The 26,984-nt window shown below is 38.3% G+C and overlaps 1 protein-coding gene across 5 annotated transcripts in view; it reads left to right on the forward strand.

Annotated features, from left to right (window-relative positions):
* The window catches only part of LOC137297949 (zinc finger E-box-binding homeobox protein zag-1-like), an 88,068-nt gene extending 61,490 nt beyond the window's left edge, over positions 1-26,578 (forward strand). For 2 of the 5 annotated variants that reach the window (XM_067829954.1, XM_067829955.1), the window contains exons 2-6: positions 13,424-13,630; positions 13,953-14,135; positions 14,564-16,917; positions 17,982-18,189; positions 18,376-26,578. In XM_067829954.1, coding sequence (XP_067686055.1) covers positions 13,424-13,630; positions 13,953-14,135; positions 14,564-16,917; positions 17,982-18,189; positions 18,376-18,578 — 3,155 coding nt within the window. In that variant the 3' untranslated portion in view covers positions 18,579-26,578. Of the gene's footprint in view, positions 1-8,589; positions 8,767-13,423; positions 13,631-13,952; positions 14,136-14,563; positions 16,918-17,981; positions 18,190-18,375 lie in introns of those variants that run through there. The other 3 variants (XM_067829950.1, XM_067829951.1, XM_067829952.1) reach the window with 3 other exon arrangements.
* Positions 26,579-26,984: the final 406 nt, after the last annotated feature.

Consider the following 26,984-nt stretch of genomic DNA (forward strand, 5'->3'; position numbering starts at 1 on the left):
GTCTATTTCTAGTGCCTCCAGCTGTGATATTGCATATAATCACATCGAGGTTATTTAACAGTCTTGTCAGTGTTATGTACCAATTAAGTCACTAGTATTTACCAGTCAAGTCTCTGTCATACACTAGTTTGGTCATTATTTTTACCAGTCAAGTCTCTATTATCTACCAGTCTAGTTATATACCAGTCAAGTCGCTGTTATTTGTCTTGTCACTGTTTATCAGTCTAGTCACTGTTATTTACCACTCGAGTCACTATTATCTGCTAGTCTAGTCACTGTTATATTGCATTCTATTCATGGCTATCTACCCTCTAGTCACAGTTAATAGTGTTGTTTCTATTCTATGTCTATTCATGAATAGCGACCAGTCTAGTCACTGTTATCAACAGATCTGGTCACTGTTATCTCTAAGTCTAGTCACTGTTACACACTGGTCTAGTCACTGTTATCTACAAGTCTAGTCACTGTTATCTCTAAGTCTAGTCACTGTTATCTCTAAGTCTAGTCACTGTTACACACAAGTCTAGTCACTGTTATCTACAAGTCTAGTCACTATTATCTACATGTCTAGTCACTGTCATTTGCCAGTGCACAATCACAGTTCAGTGTATCAGCATGTCTGGAGAATGTGTGTATCATGATGAAGTTATTAAACACAATTATCTTAATGGCACTTTATATATACATGGGCTATACAACCTTGGTACTCAAGTTACACTGAGAAAAAAATAACAAGCAGTTTGAAATGAAGCCTGAAGCACCTGTCTTGTGTTAATTAGTTTGACCTGATGAAAGTGGTTTACTCAGTAATGTTGGATTTGTAAGGGATATATTTTGTTATGGGTGTGAACATTTTCCCAAGTAGTGCACGCATGTGACATCATGGATGCTTTGACCCAGCACTTTTTGAAATATTTCTCAATAAAACTTGAAAATGACATAAATGGTTACAAAATCCACAAGCATGTGTGCACTTGGTGAGAATGAGGTGTAGAAAGTTAGCGTTTTTGGATACACTTATATCATCATGGTAGGGCAATGCTGTCCATGCTTGTATAGCTGCTTTGTTCAGAGGCACTTAAAGAAATTAGTGGACTGTGAGGCTGGTATATTTTGTGGGAAGCTGGCACATGGAAAAAGATATCTGCTTGGTTTTGATGGGATTGACAAGGATGGTGACTGTAATGGAGTTTATATACTTGTCTCACAATTGAAAGTACCATCCAACAAGCCACTAATACCCTTGTGCCTTCTCTCTATCCACCTTATGGTTAATCCCCACAACAGCCATTTCTCACTCCAACCATTTCCGCTTTCCATTTTTGCAAAGAGCACATCCTAACCCCACCTTCACTACAATCCATTCAAAGTACGGCACAGATACATTGCTTCATCACCCACTGTGTACTGAGATATCACTCCAACTTCTCTCACTCACTCAGTTTCGAGAATGCGCCATCACCCAACTCCACCTTGCCCCACCTTCATGTTGTAGAGATGTGAAGACAGACACTTATCCCTTCCTATGAGGACACTTCCATACACTACTCTCCACCTCCACAAACCACTGTGACGCCACACTCATCCCAGTCTGTGTGGATATACCCTTACTCGGCTCAGAAGTTAAAACACCTACCCCAACCCTCTTAGTCCACCCATCCCCATGCCCTGAAGTACAGAAGTCTTAACTGGCTCCATCTTGCCTCACCTGCACACACCACTGAGGGAAGGACCCACTCTAATAAACATACTGTGAACTTGCTTAAGACACACCCAGACACCTATCCATCCCACTGTGGCAGACACACACACTTCCACCCAGCTGAGCAAAGGACACACTCACCCACCCCACTGTGGCAAGAACATATCCTCCCAACCCTGTAAGGGACGGACACACAACTCAACCCACTGTGAACTTTCTTATGACACACCCACCCACCCCACTGTTGGAAAGACACTCCTCAACCCACTGTTAACGTGCTTATGCTACGTCCACCTTACTGGGCAAAGGATGCACCCACATGCTGTGGCAAGGGTACAACCACAGCACACCCCAAACCACCCCACTCCCCACTGCGAGAACACACCTACCCATCCACCCCCTGTAGTATGGACACAACCACACCACCCTCCCCACTGTGTAAGAACATTCCTGTCTATCCTGCTCCAAGTTCACTCCATATATTACTATCAGGCAGGAGAAAGAGATATTTATGTGTTAGTGTGACTGTCAAAATTATCAGAGGTGGAGGACATTTCGAGGTGTGCAGTACTGAGACAAGGTGAGGGATGGCGCCTGAGAGTCTGTGATAACAGGCCAGAGAAACATGATCCCTCCAGGAAGCAGGGACCGTGAAGCGGGAAGGAGGCAGTTTGTCCCCCACCTTGACTGCAATAACAGACGGGCTTGAGAAGTTGTCCTATGCTGGAGATATCACAACCAAATGTCCTCATAACTTGGCAAGGATTGCTGACTTGCTTTGGTTCACAGAAGAATACTGTTAGTATTCCCGAGTCCACCATTGGATATGGTGGGTACAAGTTGCTGTCCTATATTGCTACTGATGCGACTTTTTCCAGTCAACCTGTGGGTTGCAGTTATTCCAACACCTGATAGTCTCTTTGTCTCACAGGAACAGTCAGTTGGTTCCTTTCAAGTTTTCCCACTCTGTGGTAAATAAATTAAAGTTATGTTTGTGAAATGGAATCACCAGTTGAGACTGGAGTATCAAAAGATGGACGGAGAGAACACCATGACTATTGATGTTCCCAAGGAGCATATTCTTGTGAAGAAACAATATTTTCCCACCAATCTTTTTCACATGGCATTTTAAAAAACAAGTTAAAACAAGTTTTGAAAGATTAAACCTAAAAAGAGTCTCAAAACATGTTTGCAGATTTCACAGAACTCATTATGCATAGGTCTGAGATATGATGCAGATCTTTTTGTAAGAAAATGCATCATATCCACACAGCCGATATCAAACCTGACATTTGGTAGTTTTCCAACACTGATGTCTTCAATTTTTCAATCATGATAATTCCTGAAAGCAAAATTGTGTTCCAGGAGTTTTAGTTTGAAATATTTCTCATTGAAATCACAAATCAATGGAGGACTTTCCAAGTCATTGATGAAGTGTCAGCTTCATTGTGATGTAGTCGTGCCTGATCTTCAGCAGAAAAGTGCAAAATACATTATAAACTGTTTGCTGGGACAATATTGTCCCTCTCCTGTTTCTGGGACCAATTCCAAGAAAACCTAATGTCAAAAGTCTTCAAGAGTACAGTGACCACTGTTACACCATACATCATACAATATTTTTGCTTCCTTTTCTTCATTTATGCATCCAGATTTTTTTAAATTCTCTTAGTGCTAAGATAACATTATCTTAAGACTGTCTTAGCGCTAAGAGAACTTGGAAAATCTGAGTCCTGGACTGTTGAACCATGATCATTGTGACTTATAACAGTATGATGGTTTACATGCATATAGGGATATTTAGATTTAGATTATTTAATCCAAAATTGCTTGTCATATGTACAATAATGTTAATTACATCTGCATGGGATTATGATTTAGTAACATCTGTAATTGACATTATTAGCACTCCAGGCATTTTACCAAGTCACAGAGCCAAATAAAGAGCTTATTGCGGTACCACATTGTAACGGCATCATTATTAGGGTGTTAGAATATTACAATATTCACAGAATTCATTCTGGACTGGTATTCAAACACTCTTGATCTTTTCAGATCAACTAGTCATTCAGAACACCTCAGTGATTCTTAGGTATTAGTGTCAACCAAAGGATGATGATGAAGGTAATGGTGATTGTGATGATGATGATGATGTTAATTAGGAGTGGGTGATATAACCGGTTAACTGGTATATTGCAATTCGAAATTCCCAGTACGATATATTTTGGTACAGTTTTCGTGAACCAGTTCACCCGATATGATTGGCAATTTGCGTGACCATGATTGGTAATTTTCATGATGATGTATTTTCTTTATACTATTTTACATTGATAGTGTTTAGAATGCTCATTGGTCATGTAATTGCATTTGCTTGACGTTTAAACCATGTAAATAAATAAAAAAAATACATACATTGGTACCGGAACCTGTTGTAGGGATAAACAAACCAAAATGTGGATGCCGATGTTGAGTTATAAAACCATACTCATTACAGTTGATAATATCATCTTGTGTGTTTTGTATTACAGAATTAACATATTAACAAGTCATCATGAATTGCTGAAAATTCTTCACCCTTTCTAGCAACTAATTGTTGTTAAAAAACAATCATGAATTTCACACAATTGCGAACCAGTGAATGCATTAACCAAGTCGGCGAGTCTGACCACTTCATCCAGTTAGTTGCCTTTTACGACAAGCATTGGTGTTTTATACATAGTTTATGGTATATATGTATATATGTGTGTGTAAATACTGTTTAGTACCATATGTTTTACAAATGTTCTGTGAGAGACTGTGTTTGGTACTGTAACATGTCAAAGTCTGAAACAGTCAGATATATGGAGGTTTCGTGGATAAGTCCCACAGAACATGGCAACTTACTCTGTATTTTGTTATGAATGATACCTTTATTGTTTGATATATTTTTTAAATACAGTTTTAAAAAGTTAGAAATAAGTGTTGTTGGATGTTTACTGATAAGCATTAGTGTCTCTTTGGCACTAGATTTGTGTCAAGTTACGAAAGGTACACCATAATACCTTAAGTGCATCAACAAAAAGAATCAAGTTTAACACAATGGGTTGTGACATTTTGTGATCTTCTCAATTTAATTTGTTGCAATGACAAATTGTTAATATTCAGTCAGCCTTGTTGTTACTCATAATTTTTCAATCTATTTAATGGCAAATGATCATTACGAAAAAATTGCAATTTCTTAATTTATGAATATAGATTAATTGCCACCTCAATCAAATGTGTTTGTTACATAATGCCGAATGTGTGAAAGCGCACTGTTATATCTTTGACAAGAAATCTTCACGTCAAACAATATAAGAGATGGTTTAGAAGAGTCAACTGTCTGCTAAGACCTAATTTATGATGGACGATAAGAGAACGAGGAGAAAGCTTTAATCAAGAAAGGTGGGAAGGATAAAAGTGATACTCCGCGACAGAATGGGCCGTGCATTATGTTGGTGAATCATCCCTCAAAGGACGATGTTAAGGGACTACTTTCCTATGCCGGGAGAGGGACGTATTAAGGGCTACATTCATATCGCGAAAGGGGTCCATATTAAAGAGCTACATTCATATCGCAAAAGGGTAGCGCATTAAGGGTCCCCATTCAGCAGACTGAGTCAGACTCTGGGATTGAATAAAGGGCTGGTATCCCTAGAATAAAGGACTGTTGGGCCCTGTGTGGAGTCTTGGTTCCTCTGCCATTGATAGGATCACATGCCCAGCCCTTCGAGCTCCTCACACAATGCTATATTGTCTCAACTGTTTGCCTTTCATCACAGCGAGAGACACACTGAATAACATCGTTATTCCTGATTCTCTATCTTTCTCATTTCACTCTGCTCACAAGTTTTAAGCAATTTTGGAAATTTTTCGGTTAATTGTTCATATTTCATCAGGGAGCAATCAGTTTTAGTTGATTGTTGGGCAGGTTAATTTGAAGGTAATTCAGATGTTGTTACTTTTGTCAGTTCAATATCAGAAATCCAAACAGATGTGAAAATGAGCTGAGAAATGGTTAGTTTTCAAGTTGTTATTGGCATTAGGAACAAATTGCATAGTTGTTTAATATTGCTAATTAAGATCGAATATATGTTACATTGTAAAATAAAGACATAATGAAAGAAATTTACCTTTTATAATAAGAGTAAGTTGAATGAAAGTTCAGAGAACCTATCAGTGATTTAAGGGTTGAGTTGACAATTCATTAATCTCAGAATATGATAATGCTTTCAGTCTGTTTTATCTGTGACTGCATCTGAAAGAAAGGTTTTGTTGTAGGAGTGTAGATGAAGGTGATATATGACATTTTTTTCCCACTCTGAAATAATAATAATTCCAGATACATGATAAGGGGTTTCAGCATGTCTAAGGACAACAATCTCACCCAACATACAAGTGTAGCATGCAGTCTCTTGACCTTGCTGAAAGTTGCTATTTATCACCCTATGACCACTGACTGATAGCTTGGTGTTTAGTTTCACCCGGTGTTGTAAAAGACTATCCCAGATGGGCAACACTTGTGACTAATTAAGACTATCAGTTGATAAGAGGTAAAGCATTAACACAGACAAGAACAATGGTGTCTCTGTAGGTTTTCAGGAAAAGATTTCAGCCCATATGTTTTCATATTTGAATGGATGTTGTAATCAATTCCAGTTGTGTCTCTTTCTGAGTGACATTTGTTCCAGATCCTTGTGTGATGCACTGTATCTGAACTCCAAATCTCCATGATTGGTTCCTGCATTCTGGCTTATTAGGATGACCAATAAAACGCTGTAGATGAATACGGTTTCTCCTGATAAGGTTTTCTGTTTTTTGTAAGCAGTGTGATTTTTGCAGTACCTAGTTCTTTCAACTATTTTACAGTTTTGCACATCTTGGTATTGACGCTTTTGAAATGCAGTAATTCTCTAACACTGTCTCCCTGATCAAACTAACTTTAATGGGGAGCATCACCCAAAATTGCTGTAAATTTTTATGGGTTTTCTTTAATTAATTACAAGGCCTGTGTTTGTTTTCTTGATGAAATATGTGGCCAAGGACACGTCTTGCTAACCTCACTTTAAGCTTTAATTCAGGCACGAGATTTTGAGGATATAAAACGGCATTCCCTCTGACAAGCACGAGGGGGTTGCGTGTTAAGTCAAACAACAATGTAGCCAATATGGCTTATTATGCAGTCTGTAGCGAACCCACGTAGCCACTCCAGCAAATCCACTGCTGCGTTATTTTCAATATTGCCTAGTCTCAAGAATACAAATTGTACATTAGTGCCCCAACATAGACCCCAGATTCGTATTGTTTACAGTGTTTATGACTTTATAACCAGAGCCAATGGTGTTGTTGAATCACACGACTTTATCAAACTGGGATTGTACGTTCTGCTTGATCCAAGTTTACATTCATTTGCTTGTCCCTTACATGAAAAATTTCATTAATATCGTCCATCTTAACTTCCGCAAGATAACTCATTCCTCATAGTCCTGTTTCGTTCATAAATCTAAGTTGAGCGTCAGCCCTTTAATTTCATTACCCGCGTTTATTTTGTGTGCAGTCATAACGGTAGAGATCTCGGGTCACATCAGAGATCCCTTGTTGATTGATCGGGAAGGAGACGAATGTCGATTGGGAACATTTCCCCTCGCGTGATTGGGGGAAGACGTAGAGCTAGCAATCTTCAATTGTCAGTCGTAATATTTGCAATCATGCTACGATTGTCTTTCTATAACTTCATTACATCGCTTTCAATGCCGCACTCAAGGACACTGCTAACATCATGTTAGAAGAGCTGTCAAGAAGGTTTTTTTGTTTAATCAACTCCCCCCAAACTTTATTTTTAGAAAAAAAATGGTTCAGTGTTATATTTACAAAAATTGCTGTGATAACGTTACATGAATAAATTCGGACGATATCTGTATTGTTGTAAACCATTCAACCATGACTATTTCAACATCACAGTGCCTTTAAACATGCACATTTTTCTGCCTGATTTGAACCGCAATTTCTGTTTAAGGTAATTGTGTTTAATACATAGGTTTATTTTGTCTAATTTAATATTACCTGATACGAAATACTGCCTACAGATAGAGATAATTGAAAATAAGAATCGGCAGTGAACATTAATTGTATCATTAGATTATCCCAGTAGTTATGTCCCTTGTCATCATATAATTAACTTATATTTACTGCATAATGGCTCGCAATCGGACGATCTATGTTGTGTAGAGATTGCTACTTTGTTTAGTTTGTTTCCGGACTCTATTGTGTGTGATGGCTGTAATTGTTTTTGCGACAGTAAATTGGTTTGTGGAGCGGAAAGATGGCGCGTGTCAGAGTGAGGAGGGGACAGGTAGCATGGAGGTACACAGGACTCCAACCAGAAATATGAAAATAATAATACATGTGACAAGTGATGACTTTCGGGGTAATCAAGCCCACCTGCCTGCCTGCGTGTGATGTTCACTTGGGTCTTGATCTCACACAACATGTAATTAAGGCACTTTAGTTCCTGTCTCCGCTACACTGAGGTCTGTTATGATTCATATTGACCTCTCTCTTATACTCCCTGATGTCCCAGTGAAAATCAATACCCATCTATTGGTGTACACAGCATAAACGGTCAAGCTCCCAGCTCACAGCATAATTTCATGCAAATGGGATTTCCATAATTACTGGATCAGCCTGTTATCTGATTCCCGTGAGCAGGAGCGGTGTAGCGTAGCCAGTGCCAGCCCAGGATGAGAGAGCTGTGACAGACCCAGCAGGGTGTGATACGCTCCTGTAACTCCGGTCTCTGACTGGCTCGCTCCTCAGGGCCAGCTGGCAAATCACAAACCTGGGCTTGATGAGACTGTCGGTGTACACACAGGAGTTGTCTACCTTGAGGCTGGCAAGGTGCTTGTACTGGGAGTATTTGTGTGAAGGTAAAGGTGTATGCATGCAACTTGAGCCCGGTGACTCGTTCGGAGTAGGACCTGACTCCTCATGTGCTGTGGCTATTGGGCTGCCTGAAGACATGTTTGAGGAACTTAAACTTTTTCCCTTTGGTAAGTTTTTCTGTCATATATGTTAACCTTCATGTATTATTAAAGGGATATTACTTTGGGTCTTTAAGTGATAACTGACATCTTACTGTCAAAGTTCATGTGGCACTGTTTGTTTATGTTTTGGAATCATAATTTTGATAGTAGTTTGTATGTGTAACAAATGGTTTCAACAAAGTTGTCATTAAACACATGTTGAGATAATTCAGAAATCAACAGTTGATGACTAAACAGTTGTTATTTTACCATTTGTTTTATTTTTTATTTGGCTTTATTTACACTACCATATTCATCAGTAGTTACAATTTCTAATTTTATATTTTTGCCTTTTTGTTGGTCCCTTGCTCAGCAACATGTGCTAGTGTCCTTGTTGACAGACATGATGTTTCTGTTACCTGTTTGTCAGAAGGACAGGAAATACAAAGTTGATATCATTACTCAGTTTTTTGGTTTCCTTGTATTTTCAAATAAACACCTAAAAATAGTTGATTTGGTCACCTGTCAGGTATTGTGGGTAACCGCAATCTTCTCCTTCTGTTTGCTTTTTCCTGCCATGGAAGTAGGTATGTCATGTTTTCTCCTATTCACTGTAACAACAGTTTATTGTACAGTTTCTGATCCCTAAATATACCTTCATTGTTTTTTGGATTACCCAGTCTTTTTGAACATTTTGTTTGAAAATTGACTAAAATTCTTCCGGAAAATATCAAATTTCATTGAAAGGGTGGGGATGGTTTCTTCAGAAGTGTAAATTTGTGAACCTGACTGATCACCTGGGTATCACCTGGGCATCACCTGGGTCAGTGCAGACAGTTGTTTGTCTGTGACCCTCTCCCAGATGGCTTCCATCACGCCCCACTGCACACATGGCAACCTGGGCCAGGCTTCCTCCCCATGCACACCCAGTCTAAGGGAGGTAATTCATTCAGTTTCATCCCACGAGTCAGCAACTGTGAAGATTGATTTTTTTTTGTTGACTTATTACGTTTTTGTATTTCTGTAATTTATTTTGACATTTGTTATTTTGTTGAAAATATTTATGGTAGATACAGATGTTTTTCCAATATATCGAAGGTGTTGGACTTTTCTAGCGTGAAAAAGTAATTGGCCATGTGTCTATGACTAATACTTGATATGACTTCAATCATATTCAGTGAATTTGGAATGACAATTCTCGTCTATCATGACTGAAAATAGTTTGAGAAGAGTGCTGATGAAATTAGTAGTTGTTGACAAGGTGAGAGAATGCTTGTTTCCTAATGCGTATAAACGGTGGTGAATCATGGGCAGCATGGCACCTATGTAGTATATGACTGTATCAGCGGGATTGTGAATCACATGCTACATGATGCTTAGCAGCATGGCGGATAGGAGGGACAGGAAATGCAAGGTGTGCTCTCATTGGCTGGCCTGACCTAGGATATCGCCACTTGGCTCTCACCCTTCAAAACTAATTGTTTTCATCTTAGACAATATATATATGAAGATATAATTTCCCTACCTTTTGTTCTTCCATTTGGCAGATTACTGATAAAAGGCATCTTTCAATACTTCTTATCAGAAGAGTTCTATTTCCTGTTTTCTCATTCCTCTTGCTTATGCATTAAGTCACAGGGTTTTTTTTATGTCCTTGCTAGGTCATTGTCAATGATGCATATGCAGTATTAAGCAGCCAATACTCATCATTTAGCTTTAGACAATTTCTGTAATCTGAGTTAGAATTAAATGTTTTAATTTTACAAATTAAATGTTTAAAATTAACTGTCAGATATTCAAACTTTAAACCTCGGAATTTGACTCTGATTTATCTAGAGCACATTGAATGTTTTCAAGCTGAAAGTACACAGGTGAAAGTAATTATCAGATGGCTACAGGTGTGTCGTATTACAGGTGTGTTAATTTACAGGTGTTTTGCGTTATAAGCTGGGGACCTGCCAAGTGAACTGTAGCTGATAAGTAGTTAGTGTCAGATTCCTTATTAGAACCAACTTCCTATCACTTTGTCTGATTAAGAAGGAAGCATTTCCTCAAAACACATTCTGTTTTTGATGCATTAAATTTTTTTGCATTATTTTTATATTTGAAAGAAGATAACAAGTGGAGATGGTGAGATCACTAGGTGTCCCACTTTGCCCCATCTGGGAGGTTTACATGGACAAGGAACTATAATTGCTTACAATGTATCGCCTTTATACCGAGTTCCTCTTCACTCTGGAGAATCATAAAAATTGATTACTTCATAAAACTGACTGAAAAGGCTAGAGAGTGCCAACAGTCGCTGACTTGATAGAGTATTGTTTTTTGCTTAAGAATATGAAAACTTATTGATTGAAATACCACTTGAAATTTTAACAATTAGCGTTGATTGCACAATTAAGATGTCATTGAGATGACCCCCACAGCTTTACTGTGTTATGATTGGTAGGTGCTGCCTTGAACGGAAGGCGAGTTGTCGCAGTTCTCTGGTACACTGTATGCAAATTGATGCATGACTGACGCTGAATGACGTCCTAAGGTTGCTTTCACGATGGCTTGTTAAGATCGGACAGGTGAAAAGGGCTGTATTGTATGCAGGAAATGGGCCTTCGCTGAGACTCATTCATCAACCCTTCTGTCTCCTTGATACAAGATCTTTACCGTTTTAATTAAGCATTGAATTCTAGCATATCGACAAGAACATTTTGCCGCTATTTGGCCATGAAGTAGGAGTATACGACACCGTAACGGCTATGCAAAAGCAAACAATCTGAGTCTTTTACTAGAGACAGTGAACAACACAGGTATTGACGCATGAAAGAACGATAATGATTGGCCTTTACAAATTTGACAGGCGCCTGTCATTGTGTGATAGAAAACTACAGATTATAGTGTTTTGTGTCAATCACTTGAATTGTTGCTGATTACTTTGTGCAAGCGCCTTATCTACAGAGTCAGAAGGCCGAGATTTTCGGATGTGAGTGTTTATGCACACTGTTAGCACAGTTTCCAATTTGTCAGATCATTGAATAGTCTACATTTGTGGAGGGTACTTCTCTTCACTAGTTTGTGCTCATTAGAAATTTTCAACAGAATGGCTACAATTACAAGCAAGTTAATTATTCCTCTCACAAAAGAGTCACTTCCTACAGTGCAGCAACGTCCTACAACAAGGAGGCGTAATTAATATTTTAATCGAACATTTTTCAAAACATTTGAGTGCTCCTACTCCATGTCAAGAGGGTTATGCAGTATTTTTCCAGGTGTTCTCTGGCAGATAAATCATAGCAGGTCCAATTATTGTTTGTCCAGAAATTCGAATGAGCTTCTGAGAGGTAGCATCCAAATATATGAGATGGCAGTTTGCACTTCAAATTTGATCCTTTTGTGTGCTACAGAGATTTGTTCAAACATCACTTCTAGCTTAGGTCCTTCTACTTTTGTCCTGTGTGTGTTCTCGTCTTGGCTCAACCACGTTACTTTATTCTGCCTCAGGCTTGTAACTCTCATCATGTGTTGTCAGTAGTTGTTGGGAAATAGTTTTGTTCATTTCTTTGCCCTTGCTGGGAATTATTTCATCCTGTATTTATGAACAGACTATGAAGGACCTTTTAACTGACAGCCAATGAATGAATGGGAGACCTATTCAGCTAATGGTAGAATGTGGGTAATACTTCCCTTCCACTGTCTAAATATTTCCTTGTGAAAAATGCATGAGCTTTTATAGAACTTTTTTAAGGTGTTGATGATGATGTTTTTCAGCATCATGATATCTCTCTTTTGGCTGATAGAATTTCGTCATCAAGTTATGTAGAGGTCGCAATGGTCTACTTCCAGCTGTAAAGGGTGACATGTTCTTGGAAGTCAAATAGACATTTCTGATGCAAGTCTAACATTCCTTACTCTGATTTTGCCCATTGGAAGGAGGAAACTGACAACACATGTTTGTACAGTGTGGAGTTTAATTGGAATGCACTCTGTTATCACAAGATAACGTTTTATGAGGTTGCGGGACACTGCAGCTGCAAGCAATTGGCAGTTTACGGTTTACCCCATGTTCAATACTGTTATGTGCCTACGAATATGGGTTTTTTTTAAATTAAGAGAATGTTAAAAATTAACTGTAGATAACATGTAGTGAACAGGTTTTTCTGATTTATCTTCATAAGTTAAGTTCACAAGGATGTCAGTCAGTGTATGGTTGATGAAGTGGGTGCTGACTTATGAAATTCTGACTTTTGATCAATGTATTAGTTATTGATTCACAAGAGCTAATTTCCCGTGCCGAATATCACCAAATAGCCTGCTATTCTGGTAATCAATACTGCTGATTTATCCAAGGAATGGCAGAGTTTTTTCTCCAGTCATGCAAGTCTGATGATCTGTTGGAGCATGTAATCTAGGATTTGTTTACATCGGTTGCTCATCCGTTATCTCAGTATTAATCATGGAGACAAATCAGGAGACTGTTCTTCCAGGCTTGGCCATGGAATATTGGATTTCTTCGGATGGGTAAATTAAGCATCGCTTACTTACTGACAAATTTTGTGGGATTTGGGATGTGCTTTTACCAACGATTGATCAGAGCACATATATAATCAGCCAAGTAGAAAACGCTTGACTGTTTGATGGATGTCAAGAAATCAGTGAGTGGCCATCAGCTAATTTCCTCTCTTATTTGCAGTGGAAAATGAAGATCATATCGATGACTCTCTCGCTACGGCAGTGGAGGAAAAGATGGACACCCCCTCCACGGGAGTAGCAAATGGTAACCATGACAACACAGTCAAGGAGAGCCAGTGCGAGGTGACAGGTGTGGCGAGTGAGACATCACCAGAACCAGTGACTGGGAAGGAAGAGACTGCAGACAAAACTCGCCCCACACAGAATGGTAGGCCCAGCTATACTGTTCAGAACAACTCAACCACAGTACACACTTCATGCAATATACCATCAATTCTGGTCCGACATTTTGGTGAACTTTTGTCACTATGACATGTTTTATTACAGTTTTGTGTTATAATTTAACAATGGGTGAAATCATTTTAAAACTTGTTGCATTAGTAAGTAAAAACAGTTACAGCCTTAAAATCTGTTTAGAAATTTAAGATGGGTTTGTGCAAAAATGAAACTTGTTGAGTCTGTAGGTGAAACAAATACAAATTTTTTATAACATCTCTGTGAATCAGTGTAATTCCTGATGTTGTTTGAAGGAACAACTGAAGAAGCTGAAGAAAAACTTGATATCAGCGACAAAAAGACAGTGGCGCCCTCAACCAACAATTCAACATCAAATGAGGCAGACACAATCAAAGAGTTCCTGGGTCGCAGTGACACAGTTGTCATATTCCCCGAACCAGTTAGCGATCTGGAGGAGGAGCATTCAACAAGCATTGGTAGGATTTCCTGTTTGATCTTCTTCAGGTTTATTTCAATCTCATTATGTTTAGTGAATTAATGAGTTAATATTTCTTATTGTTTATTGGTATTTTGTTAGTTAACAGTTGTGTTCATCTTATATTCTTTACCCATGAAGGTCTGGTCTAGAATTAAGGCCTTCAGCAAACCATGCTTGCCATAAAAGGCAACTGTGCTTGTGATGAGAGGCATCTCACGTATTTGGTTGACACATGTCACCGGTTACCAGTTGCGCAGATCAGTGTTCATGCTGTTGATCACTGGATTATCAGGTTCAAGACTCAGTTATTTACAGACAGCTGCTTTATATCTGGAGTATTGCTGAGTGCTAAACTAAACTCACTCACTCACTCACTCACTCACTCACTCACTCACTCACTCTTATTTTTTTTTGGCAATGTTTCAGATGCTGGGAATCCAGTGGAAGAAGAATACACTCTGAAGTGTGTCCACTGCAGTGAAAGCTACCAGCGTGTCACCCTGCTTCGTGAACACATGAAGACACAGCACCCTGATAAGGAGATCAAATATCAGTGCCCCAAATGTGATGAGGTCTTCCTGCTCAAAACACAGCTCGACAAACATATCGCACTCCACTCACCAACATCCCAGAACTGCAAGGTCTGCAACAAGACGTTTGCAAATGTTTACCGGCTCCAGCGTCACATGATCAGTCATGATGAGAGCACTGACCTCCGCAAGTTCAAATGTCCTGAATGTGGCAAGGCCTTCAAGTTCAAGCACCATCTCAAGGAACACATTCGTATCCACAGTGGAGAAAAACCTTTTGAATGCCCAAACTGTGGCAAACGCTTCAGTCATTCCGGATCCTACAGCAGTCACATGACATCTAAGAAATGTTGGGTGATGAATATGAAGGGAAGACGCGTAGATCGTAACGGCAACAACGAGGGTGTCATGTACTACCGCAGCCCAGGACAGACATTCAATGACTCCCTCCAGTCCCCTCCTCCTGGAAGCTACCCACAGCAGTTCCTCAAGTACGATCCACGTAATGCAGGACTCCCCACTTACTTTCCTCCAAACCTAACCAGCACTCCTGTGCGTCCTCTGGGTATGGTTGCCTACAGTATCTATCCAGACGGCAAGCCTTCAGGCCATGTTTTACCTCCTCCCAAGCTCAGCCCTCCGACCATTGAGTGCCCAAAGCCCCCACCATGCAGCACTTCTCCTGTGTCCCGGGCTCCTCAGATCTCACCTGATGTCAACTCCAATACCCAGCTGCTCAATCTGGCTGCTTCCGAGAAGAAGGTTGAGGGACCAGACACAATAAAAGTGAAACAAGAGCCAGATGAGGCCAATAAAGGATCTCGAGCAAATTCACCCCATGAGTCGGCCAAGTGTGAGACTAGTGGAGAGTTTGAACACAAGACTAACAGCATTGGGGAGATGATGTGTCGGTTTTGCAGCAATGGTTTCAAGAGTCCAGTTGAGCTGCACCAACATGAGAGGTACCTATGCAAGCTGAACAAAGATATTGTCCTACGAATGGCTAACCTAGAAAACTCTCGGAGCTCTCCAAACAGTACTGTGTCTGATGCAAGTCGCCATCCCACGCCAAATGGGAGTGTTGGTGATGCAGGGACAGATGAGGAGGATGCTGAGGAGGGAAAAGAGGAAACTACCCAGGGAGACAAGAAATACAGGATGAGGTCACTCATCAGTGATCAGCAGCTTCAGTTTCTTCGCGCACATTACCAGATAAATCCTCGACCAGGCAAACAAGAACTCATCAAGATTGCAAATGAAATTGGTTTCTCCAAGCGAGTTGTTCAAGTCTGGTTCCAGAACATGCGAGCTCGTGACAGAAGAAAGGGTAAAGATGTTCCATACTTCCCCAACATGGCTCGCTTCAAGGCTGCTGAAGAACTCCCAGTAACCACAACAGCCTCTTCTTACATACCAGTTGTTCCACAGCCGTTTGCAAGTGCCCTTTCAGCCAGTCAGTCCTCGACACCCTCCCCGAAACTCAATGGGCAGCTGACTTCGCATTCCCTCCCACAGACTCTTGTCAAACCTCAGACATCTATCGCCAACCAGGACCAGCCTCTGGACCTCACCGTCAAGCGTCAGCCTCCCAAAGCTCACTGCAACTCAACTCCTTCCCCCACACCTTCATACAGTGAGGACCAAGCTCTCAACCTCAGCTGCAAGTCTACCACTAAAGAAGAACCTTCCAAAGACAGTAAACCACCCACATCATCTCCCCCATCATCAACCCGACTTGAGGGTAGTTTCCACCAATCTGCTATCTTCAAGTACATGCAACAAGAAGGTCTCTTCCGAAGCAGTCTGTTAACCGAGATTCCGAAGACAACCAGCTCAGTTATACCAACCATGTCTGGCTGGTCTGTACCAACCATTCCGTCGAAGTCATCTTCCCCAACAGCATCTCGTCCTTCCCCAGCATCAAGGGAAATCAGCGAGGGAGAACTGAGGAAGAGCCCATTGCAAGAGGACCAGGACAGCTGTAGTTCAGATACCTCTTCAGACAGTTCTGATAGTCAGGAAGAGTCAGACTTAGCTGACAATGGCCGACTTGTGATAGATGAAGCGGATGAGAGAGGACTTGACAGGAATTGTCTTCAAGCTAAGAATGATGCACTGTTCCACCACAACTTGAGAACCCTTGCAGATGTGTCCTTGGCCCGAAGGGAAGGAGAGCTGACTGTTGCAGATCACCTTGGAAAATCCAAACGACTGAGGAAAAAATCCTGGAGACAGGTGAGCCTTTTCAAGGTATATGCTGCATTAACTTATGTTGAGGAGATTTATTTTCAGTGAATTATTCAACTATCTGTTGAAACCGTAAAAATAGGTCCTCAAAATCTCTTCTAAGAATTAGCATTATGATGTAGCAACTTTGCAAATTTACAAATTTGCATGATTTTACGAAAACAGAACCTGATTAAATATATTCAACATGAATCTGTTATGAATAGTTTTATAGAATGAAATCATCAATATTTTCCTAAATGGTCCTTGCAACTGTGAGTACGGGCATGCTTGATGGGTGTCGTGTACAACACTTACCTCTGATTGGTTATGTGATTCACGCTAACATCGGTGCTAGTTTTTCAAGTGATTGCTGAAGTTTTGTGCATCAGTGACCAACTGTTCATCATAACCCATCATTTAATACAGCATAATTTGTGTCATCATTTCACGGCAGTTTTAGCTCAGCAGTTTGAGTGCGGTGTATATTGTGCAGTGTCTGCCATGTTCATGTGCTACATCAGACATCTAATAGCTTAACTGTTTAGCCACATTGTGCATTGCTAGATGTTTGTTTGTTGATGAAGTTTGTTATTGAAACTGTTCTTGATATAAACAGGGTGACAAGCATATATAACTGAAATTTAAATTTTACTTTAGAAAATAAAACTGATTGAGAATGCATCATATTTAAAGAACATTTGCAAATATACAATTTTGATTAAAAAAGAATGTCGCCCTGTTAAACTGGCACAAATGTTGGTTTTAAAAATATATTTAAGAGCTCATCGTTATTTCACTTGGTCTTCTTGCCTATCTTAACATTTTCATTACATTGCAAAAACAATGTTAATTACGATAATAGAACAGTGATATCCAGTATTTAAAGTTTAATGTCTTCCTTGTTACCAAATTTGTGAGAATCACTATGTGATCTTGTTTAAAAAAACGAAAATCTTGTTTGTGTGCCAGTTTTGTGCCAGTTTTTTGTCTTGTTTGTTTGACTGTGTTTGACTTCCCATGTTGTGTTCATTGCTGTGTGCTGCTCCCTTAACACTCTGTTTCTGTTTTCCAACATGTGCAAGCAGCCATGTTTCTTATGGCAGGTGGAAGCAGAAGAAGCTAACCTTGACCTTGATGATTCTCTCAACGGTGATGATGAACCGATGCGCAAGAAACGCAAGTCATGGAAGAACCACAAGATGGATGTTGACATCGGGATGTATGCCTGTGACCAGTGTGACAAGATGTTCAGCAAGCAGAGCTCTCTCGCTAGACACAAATATGAACACTCAGGTAAATACATCTGTAAGGTATCAAACTGTAATGAAAAGGGAAAACTGTTGAGATCTTAAACATCCTTTGACATACTGAGTACTTTAAATTGAACCTTGGAAAGAGTACTACAGATCTATTATGAAAAACACAATGCATAGACGTGATGCTGTCTCTTGCTAAATCCGTTTCTCCCAATGCCAACAGGTGCCCGTCCCTTCTGCTGTGAGGTATGTGGCAAAGCGTTCAAGCACAAGCATCACCTGACGGAACACAAGCGTCTCCACAGCGGAGAGAAACCGTTTCAGTGCAAGAAATGCGGCAAGCGGTTCAGTCATTCGGGCTCATTCAGTCAACACATGAATCACCGGTACAAGTACTGCAAGCCTAATGATGGGGAGGAGGACTAAGGGAGACAACTCAGCAGAGCGTCTTCATGCAACTCTCTGCTGATGCTAAGTTTCAAGTGTTCTTGCTGCCAAGTAAGCGATATGGCAACTATTAGGCAATATGGCCGAATCTGAAAGGGAGGTAACCCCAACAAGGGAAAGCACATTTGCAAACTGTCCATTCCATGATTCATTAAGCCATAGATGATAGTTGCTAGTTTTCATCTATTTTGTCAAAAAAAATATTGGCAGAGAATATTTGCAATTATTTTTTACAAGGGGAGGTAACTGCGTAATGGCATAATCAGGGGAGGCAACTATGAAACTGCTGCAGTGGATTGAGAGCATTATAGCAATGTCAGTGATATGCAATCGGTCATTTCTTTTGTTGTTACAGTATTACAGTTTCATGTATTGTTTGGTATTTAACCAAACGTCTCTGAAGTGCTCATTGATGTTACAGACAGTAATCATGATGTACCTGTTATTCTACAAGCCACGATCAAGTGCTTTACATGCAACCAATACTTAATTCCATATGGGACCAGATTTCTTACACGTTTTTTTTTTTTTTTCATCCAATGTGGTTTTGATATTGTGGTGTGTGTTATTTGTTAGTCATAACTGTGTCGGAATCTCAAGTGAAATAGCTCGTGGTCTCTCTAGGACATTAGGACCGTACATGACCAGGGATAACATTTGTTGGTGCCTAGTTTTCTAAAACATCGTGCGGTTGAATCTGAATCGCTGTGTTATTAATGTTGTATGTGACATTTATTGCTTAACATACGATGTGACACTTACTGCTTAACACACCACTTGATGAACGTTTTCTTCCTGATGTCCTAGAGATAAAGCGCCATTCAGCGCCACTACTTACCAATGTATTCAGTATTTTAAAGGTTACATTGACATGAGTTCCATCATCAACTCTTGTCAATAGCCTTACCTAAGCTTCCCATTTCTCACAAAGCCAGTTTGCCATATTTTAAAGCCAGCTATTGCTGACAGAGATTTATGTCTATTTAAGAGATTAGAAAAGATGTTATTTATGGGTTAGAGGTGTATCTAAAAGAGCTTCCATGACTTTCTAGTAAGGATGACCGATCAGAAATGCTTGTGCCAATTGTGTATAGTCTTGCCAGTGCCAACTGTTTTCACAATGTATGCGTCACAAGATGTTTTGTGCCAAATTATCCTAGTCGTAAAAGTTATCAATAACCTGCGCTGTGGTCAAGGGGAGATAATTGAAAATATTTATTTACATGTAGGCTTTTTTGTTATTTATTAGATATTTGTTGGTAATTTAGGGATCTGATGGGATCTGATGTCCTTTGTTTTAGAAGTTATGTAGATTTATTGTCAAAATATTCAGTTTATTTGCATAATATTATGAAGTTGACAAAATAGTCATTTCAAGTGCTGGTTAGATAGCAATCATTAGAGTGATCTGCTTGACCATGGTGCAATGGTGAATGTAAGTGATGTTATCTCATGTGCAGGGTAACACCTGAAACGATGTCTTTACCGGACAGTATTATTCCGAAGCTTGGCCAACAAAAGGTATCGATTTGACACCAGGTGCCAACCTTCTATTGTCTTCCAAATAATTGTGTGAGTGTACTAGTTCATTTGACATATGAGAGAGGGAAAGAGCGAGAGTGAGAGTGAGAGAGAGAGAGAGAGTATGGATGTTTTGTGTCTGTGTGTTACATGAGTACCAGTATGAGAACTATGTGTTACAACATCTTCACAATTTTGCGTAAGTTTTGCATAATTTAGTTTCAATAACAAGTAACCTTTTACATTTAAGCAACATTTTCAGAATTATTGAAAACGTTTTGATAAATTCACATTTTGAGCATTTAATTGAACTGGTCTCAGAATTGTTTTAGAATAGTGTTCATGATTGAGGTTCTCAATGTTTGACTGTAAATTGAATGCCTTCTTCATTGTATGTGTTGTATATGAACAATGCTGCATAAATTTCATGTACAAAAAATCAAAAAGATGTTACTTCTATCTTAGTACAATGATCGATGCAGCAGATATTCAAAGCAATTTATTTTAGCATAGGCCACATTGTACTTAACGCCTGTGGAGAACTACTTAAGAGTCATTTTGTGCAATAGGTCGTAAATTTCGGCTGCCATACAGAAGTATTATTTCTTTTAAACAGGGTTATGTTTTAGAAGTAGTCTTGTTTATCCTTTATGTTATCCATGTGCCAAAATGAGCAATACTCTAACGTGCTCTAAGTTACGCTACAAATATTTTGTTTCTGAAGTGCAATATTGGAGGGCTATGTCTCAGTTAGTGACAAATAGTATGTGTATTATATACTGCCAGACACAACTATATGATAATGCATAATAATGAAAATAGTTTTTTTCTGTATATTTACACAGATATCCATGATCAGTATTAATGATGTCTTCCTAATATTTATGAAAAGTTTTACATCATTGTACTAACTGATGTCAGTGCTAATATGTGCCAACAGTATTAATCTTATTTTTATCTTTCAAATACTTATTTTAATCCAGTGCCAGATTTTGGTCTTCCACTTTGCAAGAATCTGCCAAACTAGGGCTCATTGTGAATTCCAGTATTGTAGGTGTTGTGCTATGTATTGTGTCAGTGTGACTGTTTGAATATTTTAGGCTGAAAAAAGCTGTTTGGTTATGAATCTACAAATTGACAAGATTTCAAAATGTCAGACTAAGATATATGGTTTAAATGTTTAATGAAGCAAACAGTATTTCTAAAATTGGAAAATATTCAAATCTGACTTTATGGAATGAATCAATTCTGTTCATATATGAGAAAGTTTAAATAACCCCTACTATGAAATTAAATACTGTTCAATATGAGTATTGTAACTGTTTATGATAAAAGTGGTGTGAAAGAGGTAATATTCAATCTAGTCAAAATATTTATATTTACAAGTAGCAACAAAAAATGACAATAATGACAATTTAAAAAATTCAATATGTGGTGTGAAATGGTAAGTAGTAAAGTTTGAGAACTGATGTTTTGTTGAGATGAAGATCTAGTCATCAGCTTAATGAGCCAGATTGTATCACAGGATGCCAAATCTTTGTACAAAGAGAGTAGAATTAGTCTGTATGTGTGAATGTAGTTGTCCCCCCTGGTGCTGAAGCAGGGGTAGTAGGTATGCCGTATAATACTCATTCCTTTAGATAGTGTTATTCCACCTTTTCTGATCGGTCATCTACTTAGACAGGTATGTACAATCCTAGTAAGCACAACAACGGAATGATTTCGACCTTTGGTAATTTCCTTGTGAATTAACTTTTTAAAAGAATACAAATTCGGGAAACATTTCGTTCATTCTGTTTGCAATCATAGGATTGTTCTCTTTTATTGCAGTGTATTCTAGATACTAGTTACCCTTGAGATATCCATGAGATATAAGCGATATTCGACAGTATTGAATCCTATATCTTCCAGATTTCAGCCGGAGGTTGAAACTTTGTACCAAAAATACTCATATTGTTGTTATGTTGATACTTTGTGTTTAAGTTGTGTTATTGTGTTGTTTATAGTTTAGGCCACCGCCTAATATTATTTGTGTTAGTGTTTCTGTACATATATAAGTGTGTGTCTGTCCTGGTAGTGTCTGTTGCTATGGGGCTATGGAGCCTGGCAGTGTCTGTTGCTGTGGGACTACTGTACTGTTACATATGTGCCTAGCTTCTCTAGTCAATAGTTTGAAAGCGAATGGCAATTTCAGATATATAAAATTCATGTAGCATTCTACTGAAGGAAGTAAATTTTTTATATTCATGATATTTCATTATGTTCAGTATTATAATAATCATGGACAAGGTAAATTACAAAAGTAGGATTTGGCGAAGTGTGAAAAGGTTTCTGCCCTGTACAATGCCATCATATCTCAGCTTTGACGTGATGTGTCGTTCCATGTTATACTATAGCAAACATTTTGAACCTTTTTGGTTCTCGTCTCGTGTCAGTCAGTGAAGTATAAAGTCACTCGTTACAAATAACACCATTTTGATGTTTGCTACTCTTTGTTGAAGAGTTAAATCTTCATGTGATATACTTTTTCTTGTCACGTGTGGAGTGTAGGGATGTGTGTGCATTCCGACCAGTTTTGTCAGGTTTTCGTCTGACAGGGAGTCCATAGAACATGTCCAGTATTTGTGTTGGGGTTGCTCATAACATGCTGGACAGACAACTACTTGGGGTGTATACGACAACATTATGGCGGCTTGATAGTCACCTTATCAAAAGGATGATGTCATGCGATATACATAGCAATATTGAATACAGAATCATACGAGAATACGAGTAAGAAATTTGTGATATCTAAAAGAAAATTTAACAGATTTTGCATCAAAACTTTTAAATCTGTAGCAACCAGTTCATTTGGAGAAATGGAAAATATTATGGTCATGAGATGAAATGATAATGTTTTAAGAATTTGCTATGTATTGTACTACGTCTTTTATTGCAGTGTGTATCGCATCACACATTTTATCAAATCGTACATTACACCTTTCATCACAAACCTGCTCCACAGATGTAACCTTCCTCAACACTCTCAACTACTGAACCATAGAAAAAATGGGAGTCTTTCTAGTTAATGAAAGTAGCTAGGTAATTAAAATACATTTTCCACTTCAGTTTCAGTACTGCTTTGTTTCATCATCATTGATGCTATGGGCAAACGTTTAAGAAACCTGTTTTTCTTTTGGTTCTTTCCAATTTGTTTGGGCCAATTTGTTATGAGCTGTTTTTACCCCTGTAGAATGTGAGGATCCTGTGTTTTGTGTCTTATACAGTACTGTGTATAGATCTTCATGTTCTTGTGTGTAAATTGTGCATTATTTTACACTAGGTATTCAGATCCAGTTTCTTCATATCTTTTTATGTAAATTATATATCATTTGATGCTAGGTCATGAAACCAGGCAGCCAAGAGTTGTACATTTTTGTCTTAAATCAAACTATTGTTTCATGCTGTTATATTAGCATGCTTGCTATTCCATTTTAAACACTTTGAACTGTGACATTTTATGTTGAATCACAGAGTAAGATGCTTCATTATTGCAAACAAGCACTTTGATTCATGAATAATGCAATTTTGTACAAGAATTTCTGAAAACAATGCCACTGATATTTTTATGAAGATCATGATTCGGATCAGAATGGTGAAATGGTAAATTTGAAAATGAAGCATTTTGTTCTGTGTATGCACCAGCCTGTAATTCTGGTTGCCTTGGAGACAAACGTTTGTCTGAGTGCCGAGGAGGCTGGAGCACTGCCATGCTCACATACTGTATATTTTAGTTGCTGATGAACTAGATTGAAATGTACATAAATGCCAGGTGTTGCAGTCCTAGTCTTGTCTTTATCCTGTCTCGGCATCCTAGAAGTCTACCTGTGCAATAACCATTTGTGAACAGAAACATAAGCACTACATCTGACGAAATAAAATTTCATTCCAATTTATTAAAAATAATGTCTTTGTTTGTTTGAAACTTTTTGATTATGTTTTCACAGATTGTCTTGTTTTTATTGTTTATAAATGAACTTATTACTGACAGTATGATTTAAAAAGATGAACTAATAACTGAAGGTAAAAATGTTTAGGCTGAAAAAAAAAACCATAATATGACAACATGATGCAGTCCAGGAAGTTTCAGTGCATTAAGAGAATGATTTTTTTATATATATCTTTATTTGTCAAGCAGGATAATTATATTTATTTGTGACAATATTAGTCTTAAGGAATACGCTATTCTCAGTATATCCCTGATGATGAGCCTATCTAGTCATTGAGTCTCATTTATGATGTTATTTCATGCTGTAAATATGATTCCATTTTTCATTGCATTTTCAAATCCATAATCAGTCTCATCATAGTTGACTAAACATCGCTGTTATTCATCTCATTTATCTCTGCTCATTTCTCATGTTACCTGTTACAAAACGTTTCCAAAATCTTGAGTGGATAGGTTGTCTCCCCTTAACTGGTAATCTCCAAACGAACTCAGATCTGAAAAAAATATGGCAAAGGTATATATTAAATTACTGATTTAACCAATTATTGAAAATAGAAAAGGGTTAATTTTTAAAAATAATTTTTAGATCTCTTTGATTTTATCAGGTGGTGTAAAGATTCATGACGTTCGTTAGTGGATACCATTAAAGGGAGACTACCTGTCTAATGTCTTGAGGGACATTCCATGTTTTATCTTGAAAATTATGATTTGAAATAGAAAAAGTCCCTATTTTTGAAGGAAATTGTTAAGTGGATGTAAAGTCAGTAAATACATATTGATGTGTGTAGAATTGTATTGTTCCCAGTATCTAGCCTCAAACTTCTAATTGTTAGTCCCGTCTTCATAGACAAATCTTAACAGTTTAAGTTGTTGAATTCTGTCCTAGTCCTCAGTGGCACAATGACTAATCCCAAATTATTTGTCATAATTATGTGACTTTTGAAGAGAGATGAAGCTCTCTGATAATCCCAGTCATGAAGATACAGACCTGAGCGATATATTTCACCATAAGCTACTGAGGGAAAAAAATTAGGGATCACATGAAAGTACAAGTGTTCCTTTTTAAATTTTTTTTCAGGTTTCTGTACAAGCTGTGTAATACATAGCTTTAGAAGAAACGTTGGGAAAAAATAAAAAAACACTTCTGCTTTCATGTGATCCCTTATTTTCTTCCTTAAAAATATATATATGGTACATGTTACAATGGCAGTTTGGGTATGATGTATGTGAATCGGTACATATATGGTGAATATGTTTTGAATGTTCTTTCACCATGATATAAATGATAAGCATATATTGAAGCCATGTTATATATGGTATATACACATAGGCTTTTGCCACAGTAAATATGGTGTATATACAATGTATGTGCTACCAAGGAGAAGTTACGAGCACATAATTGCTTTCATGCCATGACAGACTGACTGAAAAAATATGAAATCTGGTGTTCTTAACTCCTTTTGAGTGGTATGACAGTATATTGTCGCCAACGTATTAAGTATACATATATACACATGTTCCTGTGACGTATACATGTAAGTATGTTCATGGGCACCATGGTGTATACAAATCTGTATTGATGTCACCATGGTCAATATGGTATACATGTACATATATGCATATATACGCATGGTGCCATGTGTATGTGATATGTATATGGTATACATATATGTATATACACAGTCACCATGGTGTATGTATATGGTATACATATGTGGTGTGTATATTGGTTACATGTTGGCATATATACCATTGCCATCATTCTACATGTATACACATATATGTATGTATACATACCATTGCTAAGGTGCTTAGGTATATATATGTCATTGCGTGAGGTCTGTATGTTTGTGACAATATCGTATGCTTATGTACATGTCTAGATTAGCATCAGTAGGTAGAGTGTATCGTTGATTAAGTTCAATCAGTGTGGTGTTTATGTAGGTAGATGGAATACTTAAGGCAGTGCCTTAGCTTGCCAGAGGAAGCAATTACTGTAGAACATGTATCCTAGGTCAACATGAGGTAACATTTACTTTTTATCCACTGAGGACAAATTGTTTTCAGCTTTTGCTGACGATGAAATCAGAATTGAAAATTTATGAAATGTTGCCGCCAACAATTCAGGAAATGAAAGACTTTGCCACATGTATATGCATGCTTGTATATATTGATCTCAATAGCAATATAATTTAGCAACCGTCTTTATGTCGTATGAATGATTCTGGTTCTAACACTAGAGTCTGGCTCCAGGTTTTAATTTGTGTATATTGATGAAGTGGAGGATTATTTGTCGGATGATGAATACAGTCACATAATTATGACAAGTTTAGGTGTAGCCCCCCATTCGCCTCTCCCTCTCATCCCTCTGTGCCCTCTAGGATCAGCTTCCTTCTGTCTCCTGTGCAATAACTGCCCATAGCCACATCATGTGTTTTCTTGATCAAAATAAACATTTTTAAGGAAACAACTGTTGTATATGTATTATTTTTGGAGACTGGTGCAAGAAGAAGACAAGACATCAATGTCTTTGTCCAAGATTCAAACGGTGACATAGTAGTACATTTCATGATTCAAGTCTCGTCAAGGAATGATCTGCGATATCTCTGTGAAGATCTTTGAACGCACCCTTGGTGAATTCCCAGGTTCTGTGAGTGCCAGACAGAAAGAATGGTGTATCTTGAGTCAATATCCATCCGACAGATTTTCTGATGGTATAAATGGCAGTGGGTCAGTGAGTTTAGTTTTAAGCTGCTTTTAGTAATATTTAAGTAAAATCACAGCAGGGTACACCAGAAATGGGTTTGATGCATTGGGAAATACAACCCAGGTCACAGCCTGACGTGTTTTAGACAGTAGCCTACCCTACTGAACCC

This window comes from Haliotis asinina, chromosome 10 (genome assembly GCF_037392515.1).
Source record: "Haliotis asinina isolate JCU_RB_2024 chromosome 10, JCU_Hal_asi_v2, whole genome shotgun sequence".
Classification (NCBI taxonomy): Eukaryota; Metazoa; Mollusca; class Gastropoda; order Lepetellida; family Haliotidae; genus Haliotis; species Haliotis asinina.